The 22,984-nt window shown below is 47.7% G+C and overlaps 1 protein-coding gene across 4 annotated transcripts in view; it reads right to left on the reverse strand.

The window, feature by feature from the left end:
• Galnt15 (polypeptide N-acetylgalactosaminyltransferase 15) overlaps positions 1–22,984 on the reverse strand; it is a 40,794-nt gene that overhangs the window by 12,099 nt on the left and 5,711 nt on the right. Inside the window, exons 2-9 of one of the 4 annotated variants that reach the window (XM_041662238.1) lie at positions 19,273–19,439; positions 18,308–18,512; positions 11,848–12,015; positions 8,646–8,763; positions 7,230–7,424; positions 5,641–5,772; positions 5,158–5,262; positions 2,078–2,221 (exon numbers count right to left, since the gene is read on the reverse strand). In XM_041662238.1, coding sequence (XP_041518172.1) covers positions 2,078–2,221; positions 5,158–5,262; positions 5,641–5,772; positions 7,230–7,424; positions 8,646–8,763; positions 11,848–12,015; positions 18,308–18,512; positions 19,273–19,439 — 1,234 coding nt within the window. Of the gene's footprint in view, positions 1–2,077; positions 2,222–5,157; positions 5,263–5,640; positions 5,773–7,229; positions 7,425–8,645; positions 8,764–11,847; positions 12,016–18,307; positions 18,513–18,759; positions 18,811–19,272; positions 19,440–22,984 lie in introns of those variants that run through there. The other 3 variants (XM_041662241.1, XM_041662240.1, XM_041662239.1) reach the window with 3 other exon arrangements.

Here is a 22,984-nt window from a genome sequence, read left to right on the forward strand (position 1 = left end):
AGGTTAATTTTCTTATATGTATATTTCTACTCTTGTTTAAGGTATTGTGTTTGTGCAGTTCATTTAAAAGTGTAATGTATAGTTAAGAAATATAGATTAATAATAGTCATTTATGATAGTCAAACTTATAGTCAATCATGGTGTAGTCAATTTATAGTAATGTTTTCTAGATATACAGAGATATATTTCAGTTAGATAGATAGTCTTCAACACTTCAAAGATCTATAAAATATGACATTTAAAATGTTTTAAAGAGTTAGATTTTTCGCAACAGTGAGACATTTCTGTTTCTGTCAGCACCAACTGCTTCAGAGAGGTGGATGGGCATTGAAGAAAATCGGTATAGAATTTGCCTTCAGTGTGACAAGGCTAGCCATTTGGAAAAAAAAAACTGCTCTTGCCTGGACTGCTTAACAATATGCTGTATAAACTGGACATGCAGGATTCATGGAAACATGACTGCCTAACTTGCCAAAAGAGGGTGAGACAGTTCTTCAGGGCTCCTGCTCCACCAAAGAAACTGCCAGACATTTTCTTTTCTTTTCTTTTTTTTGAAGCAGGAAGACATTTTCAAGACATAAAAGAAAGTGACTGACAAACTGCCAACATAGGCAAAACAGTCTTTCAAATTTTTTGCTTCATGGAAAAGTCTGCCCAAATATTATGGGGCTGTAGGCTAAAGATGAATGCTCCAATGGTACAGAAGAACTTTGGGTGACTGTCCAGGCAGTGAGATGTCTCTGTCAATTCTAGAATTTTGAAGGTTGTTTACAAAGCACTTCCTGTTTACTTAGGTAATATTACATCCTTCTGGGATTTTTGATGGAGTTGAAAACAGATAGTTATAGTTTTCCTTAGTTATGATAAAAGATAAATTAGATTTGAAACTTTAGATGCATAGAGAAATAATGTAACTATAATTAAGCTTGATACCTGTTTTGTTATATGTAATTTTACTCTATTAAAGTTTAAACCTTCCTTTTTATTAAGACAGAAAAGGGGAGATGATGTGGAATACCCCTCTGTATGTGGTGACTATGTTTTATTACCATTGGTTAATAAGGAAGTTGCTTTGACCTATGGCAGGGCAGAATATATCCAGGAGGGAAATCTGAACAGAGATATATAGAGAGAGTAGGCAGAGTTAGAGACACGCCTTGTAGCTGCCAAAGGAGAAAGATGCCTGGAACCTTTCCAGTAAGCCACAGCCTCATGGTGATACACAGATTAATAGAAACAGATTAATTTAAGATGTAAGAGCTAGATAGGAATACTCTTGAACCATTTGCCAAACAGTGTTGTAATTAATATCATTTGTGTAATTATTCATGTGTTGGTGTCTGGGAAATGAAGAGCAGTCTCTGTTTAAACTTATATCCCTCTCTTTTCTCTCTGTTGGTGTATATCCTCTGGGAAGGTTCTAGAACTTCCTTACTGGAAATATAGGAGTAAAAAATTTCAAGAAATGATGAAATGCTCACAATTGGATATTCATTATAATGAAGAAAATAACAGACTCATATTTATATGTTAATACTTGGAAAATATTGATTTATTTTCATTTTGTGTGTATAGATACCTGAGTGCTAGCAAGTACACCACTCGCATACTGTGCCAGCAGAGGCCATCAGGTCATCTTGAACTGGAGACTGGTTATTTGCCCCACAAGTGGGGTGCTAGGAATCGAACCCCATACTCTGGAAGAGCAGCCAGCACTCTTAAGCTCCAGCTCCAACAGCTACATATTTACATATCAATATCTACTTCTTTTCAGTTTTACTCTGCATCACTCCCCAGTCCACACCACTGAGTGGTTGTTTCTGTAACATGCTTCTCCATCCCACCTGTGATCCAAGCTAATGACCTGTAATAGCCGAGGACAAGTTAGTACATATCCTGAGGCTGGGTTGGTTTTACCTTCACCAGAAACTCCAATGTCAAGCCACTAAGCTCAACAACAGGAGTGTGTCATGGAGAGTACCTGGTGTCTCGGAAGAGCCCAGGCTGCCATGCTAAGAAGGTCAGCTGCTTGGAAGTTCCCTGTGATCAACTGGTATTTCCGGAATGGATTAATTACCTCCTGAAAGTCCCAATGCTGTTGATGAATGGCAGGGCCTTCCTCCACGCAGTTCTGCAGAATCACCTGTTCTTGTCTGACATCAAAGCACAGATGCTGTGGGCTGCCGAAGAGAATCTCCTTCCTGCTGGTGTGCTCCAGGTTCTGGGACAGAGGAGATGGCAGTTAGAAAAGCCCAAAAGACACCTTCTCCAGAGCCATGAGGAGACAAAGGAACACACAGCAGGACTATGTTCTTCAGATTTGACAGGGGAAGCCAGCAAGGCTCTTCCTGGGTTCTGAAGCCCCAGTACCTTGGCCTTTCTCACATTCCTAATTCCACATCCTGGCATGCTTCTATGGTGTTCATTCTGCTCCCTGTGTGCAGATAAGGTCATTTAAAAGGCTGCAAGTGCTGGATGCACACTGCTGGAAGGGCAGGCGATGGAGCTCTCTGAGGCCTAGGTAGATTTCCTTCTAGGGACACCTTCCCTGCCCCTGACTAATTCCACTGCTTTCACTGTGGTGTCTGCAGACTCTTGGTCATGGTTCCCATTGTCTCTCCATCATGGTTCCCCTTGCTTATATCATGGTTCCCATTGTCTCCATCATGGTTCCCAGGGCCTCCGGAGTTTTATAGAGCTAGACTGTGTGGACCTTTACAGAGGGTCTTTAACTGTGAGGCTCCTGTGCTTACCAATTGGATGGTATGTTTTGGCAAATCGATCCATCTTCTGTTCATTATTGCCTGATGTAGCCTAAACTGATTTTTATGTTAACTGTGTACTCTGAGCCAGCTCCCTGCACAGTCACATGAGCCCTGTGCTCAGACAGTTTTCATGCTCTTGGTTCAAGCTATGCCCTGCTGCCACTGTCTTGAAATTCTTAATAACTGTTGAATGAGCGACATCACATCTTCCATTTGCACCAGGCCCTGCTAATTTGCCAATTAAATATAGTGGTGTGCCCTGCTTAAATATTCCCAAACTGTAAAGTTAGCATAAGTTTAAACCCTAAAGAAAGGGGGTAGGAAGGGAGGGGAGCAGAGAAAAATAAATAGTTCAATAAAAACAATTAAAAAAAATTTGAACCCCAAGCATATCCCACATACTTGTAGGCAATTCTCAAGGGAGAGTAATGTTTTTTCCTACTCAAAATCCCATCAGTAGACAGATGACTTCCTGGTTTTCTTGTGGTCATGGGAGAGATATTTTTAGTGCAGCTTTGTAGGGACAGGCTACTCTGTGATGGTCAAAGCTGGCTAATATGAAGTCTCATCACAACCTCATCTCTACTGAGCTGAAGCTGAGCTCTTCTTACTTCTCTCTCCTGCAGCCACACTCCTGAGCTCCTGAGGTTGTTGGCCACGGACCCTGTCACCTCTCAAGAAAGCCCAGCATACACATTGAGTTTATTTTCAGTTGCCACTTGAGTTCTAGTTCCTGGATATTTGTTTCCATTTCTTTCTTGTGAGCTCAGTGACTGTATGGAAAGGGGCATTTCATCCTCTTTTAATCTAGGCTTTTTTCCCCCTGGTGTGGGTCAGTTTACTGACTTTCCAATTTTGCAAGTTCCAGAGACCTTACTAATAAAAAAAAATACACAGAATAAATATTCTCTCTGTTTAAAAGAAGCCTACAGCACACGAAGAAACCAAGACTCAGATGATAATAAGCCTGCCAAGATCTCACAGCTAGCCAAAGGGAACTTGATTCAAACCTGGCTCCAAATGGCAGTAAAGCTTGAACAGTTATCACCCTGACATGTGACTTCCTCACTTACTCTTCATGTGCTCATTCCTGTGTTCAGTGTTATGGTTTAAACATGAAGTAGTCCCTGTAAGCTCAAGTTTCACATGCCCCAATGCCTGACCCTGCTTTGACAGCTGAGGGGCCTCAGGAGGTGGGACCTGACTGCTGGAAGCTGATCACTTGAGCAAAGCCTCTGAGGGTTTTATGCACCTAGCTCGCTTTCTCTGCTCCTTAGTCTGCACCATGTGAGCAAGCTACCAACTGTGTCATACTTCTGCCCCATAGACCAAGCCACTCCCACTGCCAGGCCCTTCCCATAGTAAAACTGAAATCCTCCTGAGACTGTGAGGTAATAAAACCACCACCACCAACAACAAAACAATATAGCAGAAAAAGGAAACCTTTTCCTCCCATGCTTCTGTCAGGAGTTTAGATTGTAGGGATGTGGAAACTCACTAATATATCTGGTATAAATGCACACTGGTATTTTAGGAAAGAATGGTGAACTACATAGATAGAAGAGACCAAGTGAATCTTGAGTCAACCCCTTCCCTGTGTACCCTCAGTCCGCAAGCCTATGCTCAGCACTCTAGGCTGCTCTGCAAGGCTGGACCAGCTTCCACAGAGATGTCCTAGGCTTGCCCTGCAAGGCTGGGCCCCAAACTTCCTGTGAAGATGCTTTCCCCTTCTCCCCAGGCTCTCTAGGTCTCCCTTAACTGTTGTTTGCTTTTGTTAGGTAATTTTGATGTATGACAGATCAATTCAAAGGATCCCCCATCACAGTCTGAATTAGATAAGGGGCCAGTCTACAGTGAGGAGTTATTCAAGTTGTAAAAAGAAGTGGACCCATGGCCCCTCAGCCAGGATGGACAGCTTTCAGCTACCTTGCCCAGCAAATAAGAGCACCCTAAGGGTCACAGTGACCTTCCTAAGGGTCACAGTGACCTTCCTAAGGGTCAAAGGGTCCATGTGACTCTTGACTCTTCTTCCAACTTTATTACTTCTTTTCTACTAAGATTCTTGGACCCTTCCTCAAGCCAGGAGGATCTGAAGTAGAAATTTCTGGGCTGGTGTTTCTATGACAGTTTCCCCTTCTGCCAGTTTCAAGAACTGACTAAGCAGCCTGTTTCTTCTAAATGAGATGCTCCATTCTTTGATGCTGGTCCAGATCTAAGGTGAGGATGATGTGGGTGTACCTGTGACGTGTCCTCACAGTGAGAAACCATGGCCTGTCAAGGGACATGGGGCCACATGGAGGAGCTACTTTGAAGGGAACTGAAGGGCACCCGAACAAACAGCATCTCTTGCCTTTCTTCACTGAAAATCATCTCAAGGATTATCATCACCCACCTGTTGTTGCCGGTTGTTACTGCAAGGGGCTAAAGTCATAGGGCAGCCCGGGATGTCACTTTCTGCTTGGCAGTCTGCACAGAAGCCGAGTCCAGTGTTGTGGAGCTGAAAATGGGCACCCACAAAGATGTGAATCTGACCTCTACTCTGAAGATGCCATGAAGCAGACTCTAATCCCTTGTCCTCTTTAGACCTTATCCTGATGTATGTGGCTCTGACATGGTAAGCTGGATCAAGCCCAGGTCACTCATCTTAAGACACAAACCTCCATAAGGAGTCTGGCCACACTCATTTTTGGTGAAGGGATCTGGCAGGGGATATAGGGGAACACAGCTGCTTTCCTCTGGCTGGCAGGAGGCTGGAACATGGAGTCCAAAGGCCTCTGAAGCCCTGCTGAGGTTGCCTGGTGTAAGGGATGAATGCTCATGTATTAACAAGTGACCCTCACTCTTTCTTTCCTTTCTCCCCTGAGTCATGCCTTGCCTTTCCAGAGAACCTGGGTCTGTGCTCAGATGGATACAGCTCAGGGTAGACATTGGCCAGAAACCAGTGGAATGTCCGACAACCCAACCTCCTTTGCAGCTTCCGGCGTTCCGTGCAGTCTGGCTTTGCAACCTGCAGGTGGAGGAGGACATGGGGAGCAAACCAGGAAAGCTTGTTTCCCACAAACCCAGACAGTATGAGAGGAATGGAGGTAGACGTGAAGAGACAGAAGGACTGGGACAGGATTGCAATGGAGGAAGACTCATATGTTGAGAGAGGTATAGAAGGTACAGAGTCAAGTATCTTCTCTGGAGAGAGGTGTAGAACCAACAAGATTGGAAGCAGTACTACCCCTTCTCACAGATCCCCAAATCTTCAGCCTACAAAGACCATGGTGTCTGAGCCGTAAAGTCTTTTCTCTGGAATGTGAAGAAATGATGGACTCTGTACCTGGGTTGTAGCATGAGTTGGACCAGAGGTAGTGGAGATTAAATCAGCAGGGAAATTACAAGGGTGGGGACTGAGGAAAGGCAAGTTGATTTTTCTTCTTCCCTGAGTTTTAATTTTCTCCATTGGTGAAGCATTTATTTGAGCTACATTGGCCCCTCCCTTTATATACAACTGTAGGAAAATGAACACCAGCCCTCAACACTAGTTTACTGTTTTAGGCTGTGTTGGTAAGATATGAAGAAACCCATCTAGAAGGGTAGTATAAATTTCCTGGAACAGAGAGGATTTAAGGTGGTGCTGGAATAATCAAACATGGAGAGATGGGGTGGGGAAGGAGGAAGGAGGGAATGGGAAAGGAGAAATAAAAAAGGGAGGGGGTAATTTCCATGTTTATGTTCCCTCTTGGTTGTCTCTGGTTTTCAGTAAGACACAGAGGGCCAAAAAAGCTGTAAATATTTTACATGTTATGTTGGGCTAACCTCATCCAAAATGCTGTGCTCTATTGAGCCTGTCTAGAGCCCAGGTACATCAGAAGCCTGGCTAGTTCTTTTTATGGGTTCTTTTATAAATTAAATCTATATTGACATTAAACAAGTGTCCCTTGAAAATAAAGAGAAAATACTAAATTGATATCCATTACATGAGAGTGGAGAAAATGATGCTCAATACAACAACAACAACAAAGCCCAAAGATTAAAATCCTCAGTGACTCTGGGGGTCCTTTCATCCTGAGGGGTAATCAAGGACTATGGAATAACATTAATTACATGTTTTAATTTCAACTTTTCTGTGACTTTTTTTGGTAATTCATATTTATTTTTATAATCAAATCTTTTCTTTGCCTTGGTTATTCCGTAGTCCTTGATTACCCCTCAGGATGAAAGGACCCTCAGAGATGTGGTTCATCCGTTATCTCCCTCTGGTTCCCAGCATCCTATAGCAGTATGGGAATTCCAGGTCAAGTGTGAGACTCCAGGGAGGTGATGGGAGGGACAGAGGACAGCCACACCAGGTAGAAGGATCACTCTAGAGGGACAACTCAGAGAAGCTCAAGCCAGAAATAAGAGAGGGACCTCCTTGGCTGACCCAAAGCTAGTGAACTTATGTTGGTCAAAGACTCCCTAGCAGCCCCTCTTTACCTTGCTCAGGGAAAGGGCCTCTGGGCTGTGCCTGTAGAAGGTTTCTTTGAAGGACCCCAGCCAGGTCTCAGCAACGTGGACCTTGTTCCTCAAGATGACTTCAGGGTCAGCCCTGGAGCTGACATCTTTGCTTTGGTAAATGTGTCCCACTCGAGAGCAGGGAAGGATTTCAACGGAGCCGCCACAAAGCCAGGTCTGTGATAGAAGGAGAAGGTGATTGGCTCTCCTTTCTACCTCTCTGTCTGTGAGCGACTGACAGAAGACCAGGAAGTCTATGCCAGAATGACCAGTTCATATCCTTAGAACATAGTTCCTCAATCCTACAGTGTGGGGAGCAGGGCAGTGAGGTGAGAGGGACAGAGGGCAGTTGTCCTAGAATGAAATTGAGGGGTGATGGCTGACCCCTGTGACCTGCCTGGACACGCCACCTGGAAATGTGCAGACCAGAGGATGCTTTCCCAGGGAAAACATGTCTGCAGTGGCCAGGGAATTTCTAAGAGCCAGTGATGTCTCCTGCAAAGACGCTAGAGATGAAAGCACAGCTTCCTTAGTCTTCTTCACTCCATTCAGAAGCTTCTCCCTGACCCCCACTGCTCAATGGACAAGAATCCTTTATTCCATACTTGGTGACAGAAATTACAATTGAATCATGCTGGGACAGGCTGTGGTTCAAGAACTAAAATCACACTAGGCATGGGGTTCTCAAACACTATGCCCCAAGATACCTCAGAAGACTCAAAGAGAACCTCAGACATTTTTCAATTTTTAGAGAAACAGACAACTTAGAAATTATGCAAACTACAATCTTGTTGTAATTCACACATCCACATTAGATTGGCCTGCCATGGGAGATGATGGACATCTTTTCTGGACTAGGTTTGGGGCAGTGGGTATGACAAAGGCAAGAATAATGCTAGGAACAGTGTGGAACAGAAAGTATGGGTGGTGCCTGTCCACACAGTTCCCAGGACAGAGAGGACAGCTATGCCCAGCAGGTCCTAAGTCAAATGAATACCCATTGTTTGGAAGGAACTACACAATGCCAAGAGTGGTTTCACATTTGGCAGGTGGGTACCATAAAAGATTCCCTAGATGCTAAGAGTGCCATGAACAGAGAATGTACCAGAAGCTCTGGATTCTCTGCACTGAGATGTGAATGGCTGATAGTATACCTTCTCCTGATGAGGATTCTGAAAGTCAAGTTCACAGAGGAGACTGAGAGTAAAGTCAAGATAGGTCGCAAGAGTCATGGCCTGGGAGGAGACGGGAGGTTTGACACATCTTGATGTAATGACTTTATATAACTTCCCCACAAGTTTATTCCCAACACCTGCCCTTCCTAATGTCTACCTCTGAGCTGACTGCACACATGGTTCCAGAGATACCACCCGCATCCACTGTTAACGTAGAACCTACCTTGAAGGACATCTCAAGATTTTCCCCACCATGAGGTGACATGAGAGGATCATAAGCTCCAGAGTTTTGGAAGTAGTATCTGTCCACGGCCACCACCTCTCCAGATACCACAGGGCTCCTACACAGAGAAGTCAGATAAGAGACTGCAGGGCAACCCCAAGCACAGAGACAGAGCCGAGGTGGGGCTTCCCAGAGCAGGTTCAGTGAATGAGACAGCTGACCCTGGGGCTCTGAAGAAGCTCATCATTTTGAACCACAAGACTGGAGCAGAGCAACAATGTTTGAAATCCAAGAGTTTTATAAAGAGAACTATGTGCTGGAGAGATGGCTCACTGGTTACGAGTGTTCGCTGCTCTTCCAGAGGACCCGAGTTTGGTCTAGCAGCCATGTCAAACTGGTCACAGCTGCCCATAACTCTATCTGCCTACAAAACCTGCACACACAGCATGTTCTCACACAGACAATTAAATAAAAATAAGACTGAAGATTAAGGAACACTAGACTGGCCTGGGTCTTTGTAGCTCGTCCTTAGGCCTTTTTCTATAGAAGGGAGTAGTGATTGCACTGAGTCTCTCCAGAGAGGTGTCTGAGGAGAAGGTTCTAGCTAAAATAAGACACCTCAAGAGAGGCAGTTTCCAGGCCCAAACCAAAGGCTCTCTGTGGCTTGAGTGTGAAAAGTCTCCCATGGGCTCCTGTTTTGAACACTCTGTCCCCAGACTGCAGCAGTAACCTGAGAGGCTTGGAGCCCTTAGGAAGTGGGACCTCGCTGGGAGAAGGTTACTAGCAGTGGGCCTTTGAAGGTTAGACTCATCCCTGGCTCTGGTCTAGTTTCCCATCTGACCAGGGCGAACAGGCCACCACCACCTCAGGCACATGGAGAATTGACTGAGCCCCTCCTGCTGTCAAGCTGTCCTGCCATGATAGACTGAGACCTTTGGAACCATGAACCCTTCCTACCTTAAGTTGCTTCTGACAGGTGTTTCCTCAAATAAAAGAAAGGTAATGCACACAGGCTCTTCCTGCTTCTCTTCTCCCTGCCCCCTTCTTATGTTTTCTTTTTTCATCTATTCCCTCCCCACCTTTAAGATGAATCTAACAGGAGTTCTGTAGATGGGTTCCCACCCTTCCTGGGTGGAAACAAAATGGCTTATACATGCAGAGAATGGGAAACTCTGGGCAAGGGAATGGATGGGAATAACAGTTCTCAAAATGGCTTAATGCAAACTAGCTGTGGTGGTGCACATCTTTAATCCCAGCACTTGGGAAGAAGAGGCAGGAGGACCTCTGTGAGTTTGAGGCCAGACTGGCTGGGCAGATGTGGTGAGTTATAGAATAGCCAAGGCTATACAGTGAGACACTGTCTCAAAAAACAAAACAAAACAACAAAACAAACAAACAAAATAGTTCATAGCTGCAGTTTGTGGGGGATTGAAAACAGAAGTTCCATGCAGTGCCAGGCACCATCCTTGCCATATTTTAAATACAAAGCTGTACAGTTCTGTGGTTTGGGAAGTCCTTCTGTGATGCTTTTATTGGTTAATGAATAAAGAAGCTGCTTTGGCTTGTGATAGGACAGAGTAGAGATAGGCAGGAAAACTAAACTGAATGCTGGGAGAAAGAAGGCAGAGTCATAGACAAGCCATGCAGCCCCGCTGGAGACAGATGCCAGGATGAACCTTGCCAGTAAGCCACACCCACGTGTCAATACACAGATTAATGAAGATGGGTTAGTTTAGGATGTAAGAACTAGCCAATAAGAAACTAGAGCTAATAGGTCAAGCAATGAATGATTTAATTAATACAGTTTCTGTGTGGTTATTTTGGTTCTTTCTGAGTTCGCTATTCCTCTCTTATGTTTGTGGTGCTGCAGTATAGGAGTTCCCTCTGTTTGTGTGTTGCTTTTATTGAATAATGAATAAAGAAACTACCTTGGTCTAGTTGATAGAACAGAACTTAGGTAGGTGGAGAAGACAGAACTGAATTCTGGGAAAAAGAAAGCAGAGAGAGAGAACCACCATGGAGCAGCCAGAATCAGACATGCTGAATCTTTTCCGGTAAGCCACAACCTCGTGGTGATATACAGATTAATAGAAATGGGTTAAATCAAAATGTAAGAGTTAGCCAATAAGAGGCTAGAGATAATGGGCCAGGCAGTGATTTAATTAATACAATTTCTGCGTGGTTATTTTGGATGTAAGCTAGCCAGGCAGCCGGGACAAACAAAGGGCCACCCTCCTAGTGCAACATTGCCGTTGTTTTTCTCTGTTTCTGTTTGCTTCTCTGACTTTGCTTTGTTTTGGTTTTGGAGACAAGGTCTCACTGGGCAGCACAGGCTGGCATCAAACTCTCGGGTGTGACCACCAACCCCTGGCTCCTAGTGTGAGTTTTAATTCAGAATTTTTGGATTTTAGAAAGGAGCGTACATGACACACTGCCCTTCAGCTTTGGTTGCTGCACTTTGTGCGGTGCACTGACATTTCTTCAGTCAGGGTGTCACTGCTCTCAGCGTGGGCTCCACCACATCTGCATTATGACAACAAGCTTGGTTTTCAGAGGGTTTGGAATTTGTGGTTATCAGTTGTAGACTGCAGATGTGTACCAGCCACCCAGTTTAGTACATCAGGGAAATAACTGGTCCTAAGAGCCGGTTACCTGGATTTCCGCTGTCATAATGTTGGGAATTTAATCTTGGGCACAGTGGAGTAGAGACAGCCAGCCTGGCTGAGTCACTCCAGAGCTCATGACCCACAGAGTCTGGGAACCTGAAAAATAGCTGTAGTCTTAAACACTAAATTTGAAGTGGTTTGCTAGCTGGTAGAAAATTTCTTTAAAAAAAATACTTAAAAAGATAATTGTTCGGAAATCGAAACAGGACACAGGAGTAGCAACTTTCAAGGCTGGATCTATTTTCTTCCTTTTTACTGAGCAGGGACTCGAGACCAAGGTATTTGCTGTGTTATCTGGGGCCAAGGTCAGTCATCTTCCTCCTCATCCTCACCTTGGGCATCCACCGAAGCTTCTGGAAGGGTTTCACTGGACTCCATTGGTATCACAATGGTAGCAGCATTGCAGCTGGCTGACTGCTTTTTACACATTGGCTTGTTTGGTTTGCATACCCATCCCATATGCTAGGCACTGTCATCAGGAAATGGGGACTCAGGTGAAATGGGTCCCAGGTGTGGAGATCAGAGAAGCCCCTCACCTGATAGGGCTGATGGGGGATGGGAGGGCCTCCTGCTCCTGTTCCCTCAGGGGCTCCCATCGGAAATCCAGCTTCCAGTCCAGCACCCCTCGTTGCAGCTGCTTGACTGCAGAGTACTGAAACGTCTTCCAATCAATCACGTCTATGACTGGAGACACTACTCGGCTCCTGGAAAGAACGGAGGATAAACAACGATGCAGGCGACTCACTAGCTGGGGACAGGAACAAGGTCTATGTGATGTGTGGTCCAGGGCAGCAGGCATAGGCTGTTTGCCCCTGTCAGCCTTGAAGCTGTGCTTTGTCCCAGCTAAGAATCCCAATATAGAAGAGTTAATAGGAAAAAAGAATGTAAAAACTTTCAATAATTTTATATTGATTCCACACTGATATTGCATTTTAAATATGCTATGTTTACATTATTAAAATTATTTTCAGCTGTTTTTACCTTATAACATGACTGTTTTTATTAAACATGTGACCCATGTTGCATCTCGTCTGTATGGCTTTGCTATATCTGAAGGACTTGATGTACCTCCGACAGGACCCTGGGCAGTCAGAGTGGGAAACAACCTGGCCTGGTGCAGTCATTTAGCTCTTCCTAGAAACCTCCCCTTTCCTTTAGAAACCCCCTTATTTAGAGGTGTGATTCTCTGCCTTGCTTGGTTAGGTGTTAGAGCTGGCAGACAGAACAAGGCAGCTGGAAGCTGGATGCGGCAGATAGCCTTGGTCTTCCACATTGCAGCTCTATAAGGAAGCTGCCACTGGTCAGCAACCCCAGACCACCCCAAAGCAATTGTTTTGGTGTAGGATTGCTTTGCACAGTTATAGGGATTGTGTACCTACCACTCAGACCCAGAGAGCACCTCAAATATTGTACATATTATAAAATAACATATTTATTTTTACAATTTCCTTAAATAAAAGAAAAGGCTGAAACGTCTCATTCCAGAACTGGAGAGATGGCTCAGCTAGGAAGGGTGCTTGTGCCTCTTTCAAAGAGTCCAGGTTCAGTTCCCAGCACCCATGTCAGGAGCTCACAAGGCCCTTAATTTCATTCCGATCCAGAGAAACTGACATCCTCTTCTGGTCTCTGTGATCATAGAACACTTGTGCTACACATAAATACACATGCATGCACATATATACAAATACATGCATAAAAATAAATAAGCCTTTAACAGTAAGAAAGAAAACTGTCTTGTTATGATATAATCAGTGTATTCTGGCAAATGTTTGAGGAGAGAAAAGGATAGTGAGGCATAAACATTCAGACAAAGCTGCCCCTTGGCTAGGGCCAGAGCTAGCTCACTGTCAGGATCAGGGAACCAGGGCTGGTAATGGACTCCAGAGTCTGGGACCAGGCTGTAGAGGAAGCCATGACTCTGCAAAGCAGCTGCCTGGCTGCCACGCTGTCTGCTCTATACTCCTTCTGATCCTGGGTAATGAGAGCTCCTAGAGACTTTTCCTCCTTTGGAGACACTGGGTCCCCATCTGTTGAGAGAAAGTCTCCTGAAAGAGGCTGGAGAGGCACAGCCTTGCCCACCTTCTCTCTCAAAGCACAGTTATAGCTCTGGCACTCAGACCAGAGATGTTTCACTTTCACTAAGGTTTGCTGTGCTGTGCTGTGCTGTGCAGTGGTGTGGTGTGGTGTGGTGTGCTGTGCTGTGCTGTGCTGTGGTGTGCTGTGCTGTGCAGTGGTGTGCTGTGGTGTGGTGTGGTGTGCTGTGATGTGCTGGGGTGTGATGTGGTGTGCTGTGGTGTGCTGTGCTGTGGTGTGGTGTGGTGTGCTGTGCTGTGGTGTGGTGTGGTGTGGTGTGCTGTGGTGTGCTGTGCTGTGCAGTGGTGTGGTGTGGTGTGGTGTGGTGTGCTGTGGTGTGGTGTGCTGTGCTGTGCAGTGGTGTGGTGTGCTGTGCTGTGGTGTGGTGTGGTGTGGTGTGGTGTGCTGTGGTGTGCTGTGGTGTGGTGTGCTGTGCTGTGCAGTGGTGTGCTGTGCTGTGCTGTGGTGTGGTGTGGTGTGGTGTGGTGTGCTGTGGTGTGCTGTGGTGTGGTGTGGTGTGCTGTGCTGTGCTGTGGTGTGGTGTGGTGTGCTGTGGTGTGGTGTGCTTGCTGTGCTGTGGTGTGCTGTGCTGTGCTGTGCTGTGGTGTGGTGTGGTGTGCTGTGGTGTGCTGTGCTGTGCTGTGCTGTGGTGTGGTGTGCTGTGGTGTGCTGTGGTGTGCTGTGGTGTGCTGTGCTGGGCTGTGGTGTGCTGTGGTGTGGTGTGCTGTGGTGTGGTGTGCTGTGCTGTGCTGTGGTGTGGTGTGGTGTGCTGTGGTGTGCTGTGCTGTGCAGTGGTGTGGTGTGGTGTGGTGTGCTGTGCTGTGGTGTGGTGTGCTGTGCAGTGGTGTGGTGTGGTGTGGTGTGCTGTGCTGTGCTGTGGTGTGCTGTGGTGTCGTGTGCTGTGCTGTGCTGTGCTGTTGTGTGCTGTGCTGTGCTGTGGTGTGCTGTGCTGTGCTGTGGTGTGCTTGCTGTGCTGTGGTGTGCTGTGCTGTGGTGTGGTGTGCTGTGCTGTGGTGTGGTGTGCTGTGCTGTGGTGTGGTGTGGTGTGCTGTGGTGTGCTGTGCTGTGGTGTGCTGTGCTGTGGTGTGGTGTGGTGTGCTGTGGTGTGCTGTGGTGTGCTGTGCTGTGGTGTGCTGTGGTGTGGTGTGCTGTGGTGTGCTGTGCTGTGGTGTGGTGTGGTGTGCTGTGCTGTGGTGTGGTGTGGTGTGGTGTGCTGTGGTGTGGTGTGCTGTGGTGTGCTGTGGTGTGGTGTGCTGTGCTTTGCTGTGCTGTGGTGTGCTGTGCTGTGGTGTGGTGTGGTGTGCTGTGGTGTGCTATGGTGTGCTGTGGTGTGCTGTGCTGTGGTGTGGTGTGCTGTGCTATGCTGTGCTGTGCTGTGGTGTGGTGTGGTGTGCTGTGCTGTGGTGTGCTGTGCTGTGGTGTGCTGTGCTGTGCTGTGGTGTGGTGTCGTGTGGTGTGCTGTGCTGTGGTGTGGTGTGGTGTCGTGTGCTGTGCTGTGGTGTCGTGTACTGTGCTGTGCTGTGGTGTGGTGTCGTGTGCTGTGCTGTGGTGTGGTGTGCTGTGCTGTGCTGTGGTGTGGTGTGGTGTGCTGTGCTGTGCTGTGGTGTGGTGTGCTGTGGTGTGGTGTGGTGTGGTGTGCTGTGCTATGCTGTGCTGTGGTGTGCTGTGCTGTGCTGTGGTGTGGTGTTCTGTGCTCTGCTGTGGTGTGGTGTGCTGTGCTATGCTGTGCTGTTCTGTGGTGTGGTGTGGTGTGCTGTGCTGTGCTGTGGTGTGTTGTGATGTGGTGTGGTGTGCTGTGGTGTGGTGTGCTGTGCTGTGGTGTGGTGTGGTGTGCTGTGGTGTGGTGTGGTATGCTGTAGTGTGGTGTGGTATGCTGTGGTGTGCTGTGGTGTGGTGTGCTGTGCTGTGGTGTGGTGTGCTGTGGTGTGCTGTGCTGTGGTGTGCTGTGGTGTGCTGTGGTGTGGTGTGCTGTGCTCTGCTGTGCTGTGGTGTGCTGTGCTGTGGTGTGGTGTGGTGTGCTGTGGTGTGCTATGGTGTGCTGTGGTGTGCTGTGCTGTGGTGTGCTGTGCTGTGGTGTGGTGTGCTGTGCTATGCTGTGCTGTGCTGTGGTGTGGTGTGCTGTGCTGTGGTGTGCTGTGCTGTGGTGTGCTGTGCTGTGCTGTGGTGTGGTGTCGTGTGGTGTGCTGTGCTGTGGTGTGGTGTGGTGTCGTGTGCTGTGCTGTGGTGTCGTGTGCTGTGCTGTGGTGTGGTGTCGTGTGCTGTGCTGTGGTGTGGTGTGCTGTGCTGTGCTGTGGTGTGGTGTGGTGTGCTGTGCTGTGCTGTGGTGTGGTGTGGTGTGCTGTGGTGTGGTGTGGTGTGGTGTGCTGTGCTATGCTGTGCTGTGCTGTGGTGTGGTGTGCTGTGCTGTGCTGTGCTGTGGTGTGGTGTTCTGTGCTCTGCTGTGGTGTGGTGTGCTGTGCTATGCTGTGCTGTTCTGTGGTGTGGTGTGGTGTGCTGTGCTGTGCTGTGGTGTGTTGTGATGTGGTGTGGTGTGCTGTGGTGTGGTGTGCTGTGCTGTGGTGTGGTGTGGTGTGCTGTGGTGTGGTGTGGTATGCTGTAGTGTGGTGTGGTATGCTGTGGTGTGCTGTGGTGTGGTGTGGTATGCTGTGCTGTGCTGTGGTGTGCTGTGGTGTGCTGTGCTGTGGTGTGCTGTGATGTGGTGTGGTGTGGTGTGCTGTGCTGTGCTGTGGTGTGGTGTGGTATGCTGTGCTGTGGTGTGCTGTGGTGTGGTGTGGTGTGCTGTGCTGTGCTGTGGTGTGCTGTGGTGTGGTGTGCTGTGGTGTGGTGTGCTGTGCTGTGCTGTGGTGTGCTGTGGTGTGGTGTGCTGTGGTATGCTGTGGTGTGGTGTGGTATGCTGTGGTGTGGTGTGGTGTGCTGTGCTGTGCTGTGGTGTGGTGTGCTGGGGTGTGCTGGGGTGTCTTGTGTTGTCACGTGCTGTGCTGTGCTGTGGTGTGGCGTGCCATGCTTTGAGCAGATGTCAGGCAGCTCAGGAGAGCTTCTGGGCCTAGTCCTTGAAGAAACTGCACAGACTAGGAAAGGGGATCCTAGACTTGCCCAATGTTCAGTGTGCCACTGTGTGGAGTCCAGAGAGGATCACTCAGAGTGCAGATTTGGCTTTCTTTCATGCTCTCAGTGAGCTGGACAAGACGGTCCTGAGAAAAGAGAGTGGGCCAGGAGCCAGGAAGAGGCTGTGAGAGGACATAAATATGGTGGAATCCCAGAGAGCAGTGATGAGAAGACCATATCAGACACCCAAGACCAGAGCTTCTGGGGGCGGGCCAGAGAAGTAACAGGATTGTCAGAAGAGAGGCTCCTGGAATTTCTGAGGGTGTCCTGTGAGTAGCAGCCAATGCCCTGCTGCATACACCTGCCTCTGCCTACAATGAGGACTATGGGGCTCTGAGGGGCACTCATGTGGAAACTGACAGGAAGGAGATCCGTGTTTAGCATCCCAGCACCAGGGAAAGGGTAAGCAGGACCATTTCTCTTTGAACAGCCTCAGTGGTTCTGAAGGAGAGCTCATACTCAGTACCAGACAGCCCGAGAAGACATCCGTCCTTCACACCCTTCACACACGGTTTCACCTCTCTGGGTCTCAGTTTCCCTCCTCGCAAAACAAAGCATGAACACCTGCCTAAGCCTCTCCACGGATCAGGAATGGGAGTTGCTGAAAAGTGGGACATGAGTCAACAGCATTGCTTAGTTCCCAAAGAGATTTTCAACATGAGATCATGAGGTAAGGCAAGATGATCTCCAAGGTGCTCCCGAGTCACCCGTCTGTGACAGCAGGGTAGGGATTATTCACAGTGAATGGTCTGGAAATCTGATCTGCAAGGGATTAGGATTTTGAGGGAGGTGGTACTTGGAACAGAATCAAAGAAAGCCTCCTTTTAGGCTTGGTGAACTTTCTTGTACTCAGTCTGTTGCTAAACTTAGTACACAATTCCTTTCTTTAGTGGGCTATGGGCCAAGAATAAGTGGAGATGTCCATCATGGAATTGGGACAAATGGTTCTGTCTTGGCTTAGAAATTTTTCTCTACTGTGTGATCACCCCAACTTAATGAGACCAAGCATAGAGTGCAAGAACAAGAACCAGGAGCTCTGGTTCTGACAGTTCCATCCAGCTGGGAGCCAGGAGGTCCTACCGTGGCTCAGGCCAGCTTGAGGGCATGGGTGTTGACTGGGTGAGCCTCTCCCCACACTCCTAGGGGAGCTAGTTACCAGGGTTAGGTAACTGAATACGATAGTCATATTGAGGGGCATGACGGATAGGTCAGGCTTAGGAAGAAGTGGAGATGAGAAAGAGGGAGTGGAAAAGATAGCATGATAGGGTCAAAGCAATGCTAACTTGTGGGATGTAGTATGACCCTCTCAGTTCCACATCCCCCAGGGCTCAGTTTAGTTAGAAAATTAGGAGCATTGTGGACACTACAGAGGAGTAAAGAAAGTTAGTTGTTGGGAAAACCAGTGATGGGGAAATCTAATGCCTTCTCCCTGGGCATAGGTGACCTGTGCTCTAGGCTGGTTTAGGAATTTGTTCCCCCAACAGAAGCTGGCAAAGTCGGGGAGTCATGGCAGGCATGGAGTGTTCTGCCCTTCCTATGCAGCTTAGCCGGACTGGTGTGTGCCACCCTTCCTATGCATCTTAGCAGGACTAGTTCATTTAGACATTGTAGAAGCTGTTTTCTAGCCTTCCTTCCAACGGTAACTCCCCACACTTCTTACAACACCCAACTGTCTGGAAATCCCAAGGAATAGCGATCAGTGGAAACCAAGGTGCTTCTCAAAGGGTGGATAGATACTCTGTTCTTAGAGTAACTGTGCCTGGGCTGTCTCTCCCAGACCCACTCCTTGCTTTGAAGGTCCTGGGTGGAATGAATTACCTGTCATCAGCTATTCTGCTGAGGAGAGGCTCCAGCCATCCAGGGTGGCACTCACAGTGGGCATCCATGAAGACCAGCACATCCCCTGTGGCCATGGTGGCCCCCAGCATCCGGGCTCCGATAGTGCCAAGCCTCTTGTTGCTCCTGAGCAACTTCACAGCCTCCAGCCTGGCCACATAGTCACTGAGAGCAGACTTCAGTTGTTCTGGAATCGACAGGGTCCTGTCAATGGGGGTCGTGGATGCCACAGGACTGTGATGAGCATTGCAGACTTAGAGACCCCAGTGGGTACCAGATTCTGAGCCTCCAATGTGTTACTAACGGTGGTCATTTCTAAAGTTTGGGATGGTGCATAATTCTCTGTATTAGCCAACAGGGTGGAGGAGTGGAAAACCAGGAGAAAACTGCAACTGAGATCAAGACCACCGCGCAAGAAAACCACTTGCTCTTACATTCCAGTTTTAGCTCCCATCCAGAGATCCCCGCTGAAGACAGCAGACAAGAAGCTTAAGAACAGAGGGTCATGAAACTGCAGCTGGCAGCCACTGAGGTGTTTTCTCAGAGGTTTCACCCCGTGGCAGGATGAGTCTGAGAAGAGGATGTAGAGGAGATTAGAAACCACGGGCACTTCCAGCTGTGGGTTTTGGACAGATGCAAAGGCTGTGGCTTAGCTGCTAGCCAAGGATCCAGAAGGAAGGATCAAGTAGGAAGGGCTGAAGCTGAGGACTTGGGAGGAAGCTTGTCTTAGGTTTCTATTGTTGTGATAAAACACAATGACACAATAAATTACTCACAGTGGAGTATCTGTTCCCTTGTCACCTGAAGCTCCACAACCGGGGAACCTTGTCTATGGCCTTGAACTCTTTCTTTTAGGGAACTCCCCCTCCCTCTCATCTTGTCCTTCCCTCCTCCCTTCTGGCTGAAGGCCAACCACTCCCAGTGATCCAGAAGCCAACTTCAGTTACCTTGCTGGCTGAGGTCATCTACAATGATGATCTCCTGCAGCAAGGCCTTGGGTGCTGTGTCCAGGATGCTGTGTACGGTTCTCAAGAGCAAGGGCCAGGCTTCATCATGGAAGCAGAGAATGACGCTGGCTGTAGGCAGGCCATTTGCAGGGTGCTGCTGTAGACACCTGCAGAGGAAGAGAGTTAGGGAGCCCCCAAGGAGGCGATTCTTCAGAGAAGTCAGCCCAGGCCCCTCACTCCTCAACCCTGGCTGGCCCACTACAGCCACATCACTGTTACGATTCGGTGGCTCTCCTGGGATTTCATCAAATAGCCAGCCACATAGAGATCCCCACACATTACAACTGCATTTTCTAACTCTCGACCTCAGATGTCAGAGCTCTGCTCTGCTGAACCCAGCACCTTAAAAAAAAAAAAAAAAAGCTGATGCTTCATGGAATAATATCTATCTGAGAAGTTAAATATCTGGTTTAGTTTGTAATTTTTTTATCTTGTGATAATTTAAGACTCCCAAGAAGTTACAAACATTGTACAGTTAAACCTGGTGTGAAAAAATAAACATATGAGCGCGAATCGTCAATTTTCTAAGTTTTTGATGCTCTATCGTCAATTTTGAAATCATCACCAAAACAAACAAAATCATCCTCAAGATAAACAAAATAATCTTAACATACCCAGAGGGAACTGTCCTCCCTATAAGGTTTTGGGATTGGACAAAGAGTCGTTTGTATAGCTGGTAAGTGACCTGGCTCCAGGACCCAGCAACAGAGGTAGCAGCCCACTAGGGGTAAGATTAAGGGTTATACACTGCTTGCTAGTCAGTACCACGCGAGAAGCCAGGCTTCTCTGGTCGCCATGCCTTTCCAGTCGTGGTCGACTTAATCCCATGAACCGTGAGCCAAAAGAAACTCAAATATGTCCCCCTTCCTTATGGTGCTTCTGTTAGCTTTTCAGTCGTAGAGATGAGAAAAGTAACCACTGCATCCAGCGTTAGTAGGGTTTTACGGGGTGGGGGGACACACATGCCTGGAGGTCAGAGAACAGCTTGCTGGAGTTCTCTCCTTCTTCCATGTAGGTTCCAGGGATTGAGCTCATGTCTTTGGGCTTGGCGGTGAGTGCCCTTAACAGCTATACCGTTTTTCTGGCCTTGCTCAGTGCTTGGAGGTATCAGTTTCCTTATTTTAAAAAGTAGGATGATTTTTTCCTACTTGAGCCTAGTGTGAGAAAACAGTGCAAGCGTGAGTGCTCCGTCATCAGTTTGTCAGTCATGGTTTATATACGTATGTATGTATTTATTAATTTGTCAGTGCTGCATGGAGCTCACTTGCTTAGGGGAGTGCTCTACCACTGAGCTACATGGCTAACCCTTATTATGTAATATATGTATGTATGTATGTATATATGTATGTATGTATGTATGTATGTGATAGGTCTTACTATGTAGCTTAGGCTAGTCTTGAAGCCCCAGGCCTCTTGCCTCAGCCTCCCCAGAGGTAAGATCACAGCATGGACCACCATGGTTGTTGAATACTATTATTTTGTTGTTGTTGTTGTTGTTATTATTATTATTTGTCTGTCCTGGAACTTGTTTTGTGGACCAGGCTGTCCTTGAACTCACAGCGATCTGTCTGCCTCTACCTCCCGAGTGCCAGGATTAAAGGTGTGCGCCACCACCACCAGGCCAAATACTGCTATTTTACCAACTGCTCTGCAGCATGGACCCTCACTGGCCACTTCCATGTTAGGGTTCCCTTCTCCTCAGGACGGAAATGCCCACAGATGCCATTGCAGAGCTTTTGTGAGCAGCAAGTCCCACAGGTGCTTAGCATCAAGTCAGGGACACAGCTGCAACCCCTTTGGAGGAGGCGGTCTCTCTGTTCTAGCCTCCTTCAGACAGTTGTCACTGTGGATTCTGCAATCAGGAGCTATGAAAGAGCTGAACATTCAGGCCACTGACTTCTGTTTGATCTCCCAGAGCATCCTCTGTAGCACGGAAGTCTCTCCGTCACCGGCCAGCTATGCAGATGACCCTGGACTTGTTGCTTGTTTTAGATTGTGATGATCTCCTGATGGGAACGATAACACCAGCTTACAAAGGTCGCTGTGAGGTTGAGTGGCCCTCGTAAAGCCCCAGGAAGGACATGTCTGCTGCTGTCCGTCTCCATAGCCATGCTTCGAGAGCTGCTGCAAAGGCCCTTTCGGTCTTGGGATTTGCTGTTCTTGCTTTTTGTTCTATTTTTTTTTTTTTTTTTTTGGTTTTTAGAGACAGTCCCTCACTGTGTATCCCTGGCTGTCCTCAAACTCATTCTGTAGACCAGGCTGTTCTGGTACTCACAGAGATCCACCTGCCTCTGCCTTCCAAGTGCTGGGATTAAAAATGGCTTTTGTTCTTGATTCTTTAAGGTCCCTTTTCTAGCAGGCAGACACTCTGAGAAGGTGCGATTTCAAAGAGTGTCCTGTTTCCAAAATTTCTGAGTTTGATGACCAGGCCTAAGTATATTTTTTTTCTTCACAGTGAGAGAGGTGGTGGGGAGATGGATGGGCAGTATGAGTGGCTATACCATATAGGCAGACACGGGTTCTATTGGTTTGATGGGCAATGAGCGTAGGCCCCATCACAACCAGGAGGGTCTCCTGCGACCATGTGGACAGGCTCTACCTCCTCTCCAACGAAGAAGTTCTCACAGTCTTCAGGATTCACACAGGCCACATGGACCACCTCCTCAGGTACTAGGAAGCCAGAAGACCACCGTGGACTGTTTGGGTGTATCACGGAGGACTAACAGAACTCTGAGAGGGCTCTGCCTATGGGGCGTGTGCAGGCCCAGCTCCCTCAACACACCTCTTCAATGCAGAACCAAATATTGTGAATTAAACACTGGCAGAGTCCTGTGGCTCAGAGCATACCAGATGGTTCTAGGAGGAACAGAAATCTATTAATTTGCTCCTGGTGGCCAGAGGGTCTGAAGAAGGGGCCCATGGGCGAGGCAAGCACAGTGGCCAGAAGGGGGGTCAAGTTCATGTGCAGTTGGAGTGGGTTTATGGGCCTAGGGATGAGCTCAGTCCACTATGGGCATCGAGAGGAGCCTCACTGTGCCCATGGCTGGTGGCGCAGTGGAAACGGTGTAACACAGCCAGACTCCACTTCCACTCACTTTGCTGAGGGCATCTTAGGAGTTTCATCCTGTATAGCCAGCAGAGAGGAGACCAAGGGTAGCCACAGGCTTCAACTCCTGGGCCATTCCCTTCTGAGATTCAGAAAAGTGAGGTCACATCTCTGAGGACCGCACTTCCTCCAGTTGTCTCCAAGTCATCTGCTGTTTTAGTAACTCATCCCCCTTTAACAGTTCTTTTGATTCATTAGTTCTTCCTGAATATGCAATATATATATAACCTCAACTTCCTCATCCATAAAACGGGGTTATGGGAAGGAGCCAGCGAATCATGCCCCAGGCATCACAGGGAACTGAATGGACTTAGTGCTGTCTGCCTGACCGCACAGCTACCAGCAAAGCTTCCCTTCCCCATGCCGATCCTGACTCAGAAGAAGACACCCCTCTCCAGCTCCCCTCTACTTTCAAGGCTGGGGACCACTAGTGCAATTAAACCCCTGGTTTTCAGTCTGGCTGCATGCTAGAGCCACTTTCCTTGGATGAATCAAATATGAGGCGGGGCACAGAATCCAGATGTCTGTGTTCTAACACACATGGTA

The sequence above is a fragment of the Microtus oregoni genome, unplaced genomic scaffold (genome assembly GCF_018167655.1).
Source record: "Microtus oregoni isolate MIOR12 unplaced genomic scaffold, Mior012 000013F_ref0000133, whole genome shotgun sequence".
NCBI lineage: Eukaryota > Metazoa > Chordata > Mammalia > Rodentia > Cricetidae > Microtus > Microtus oregoni.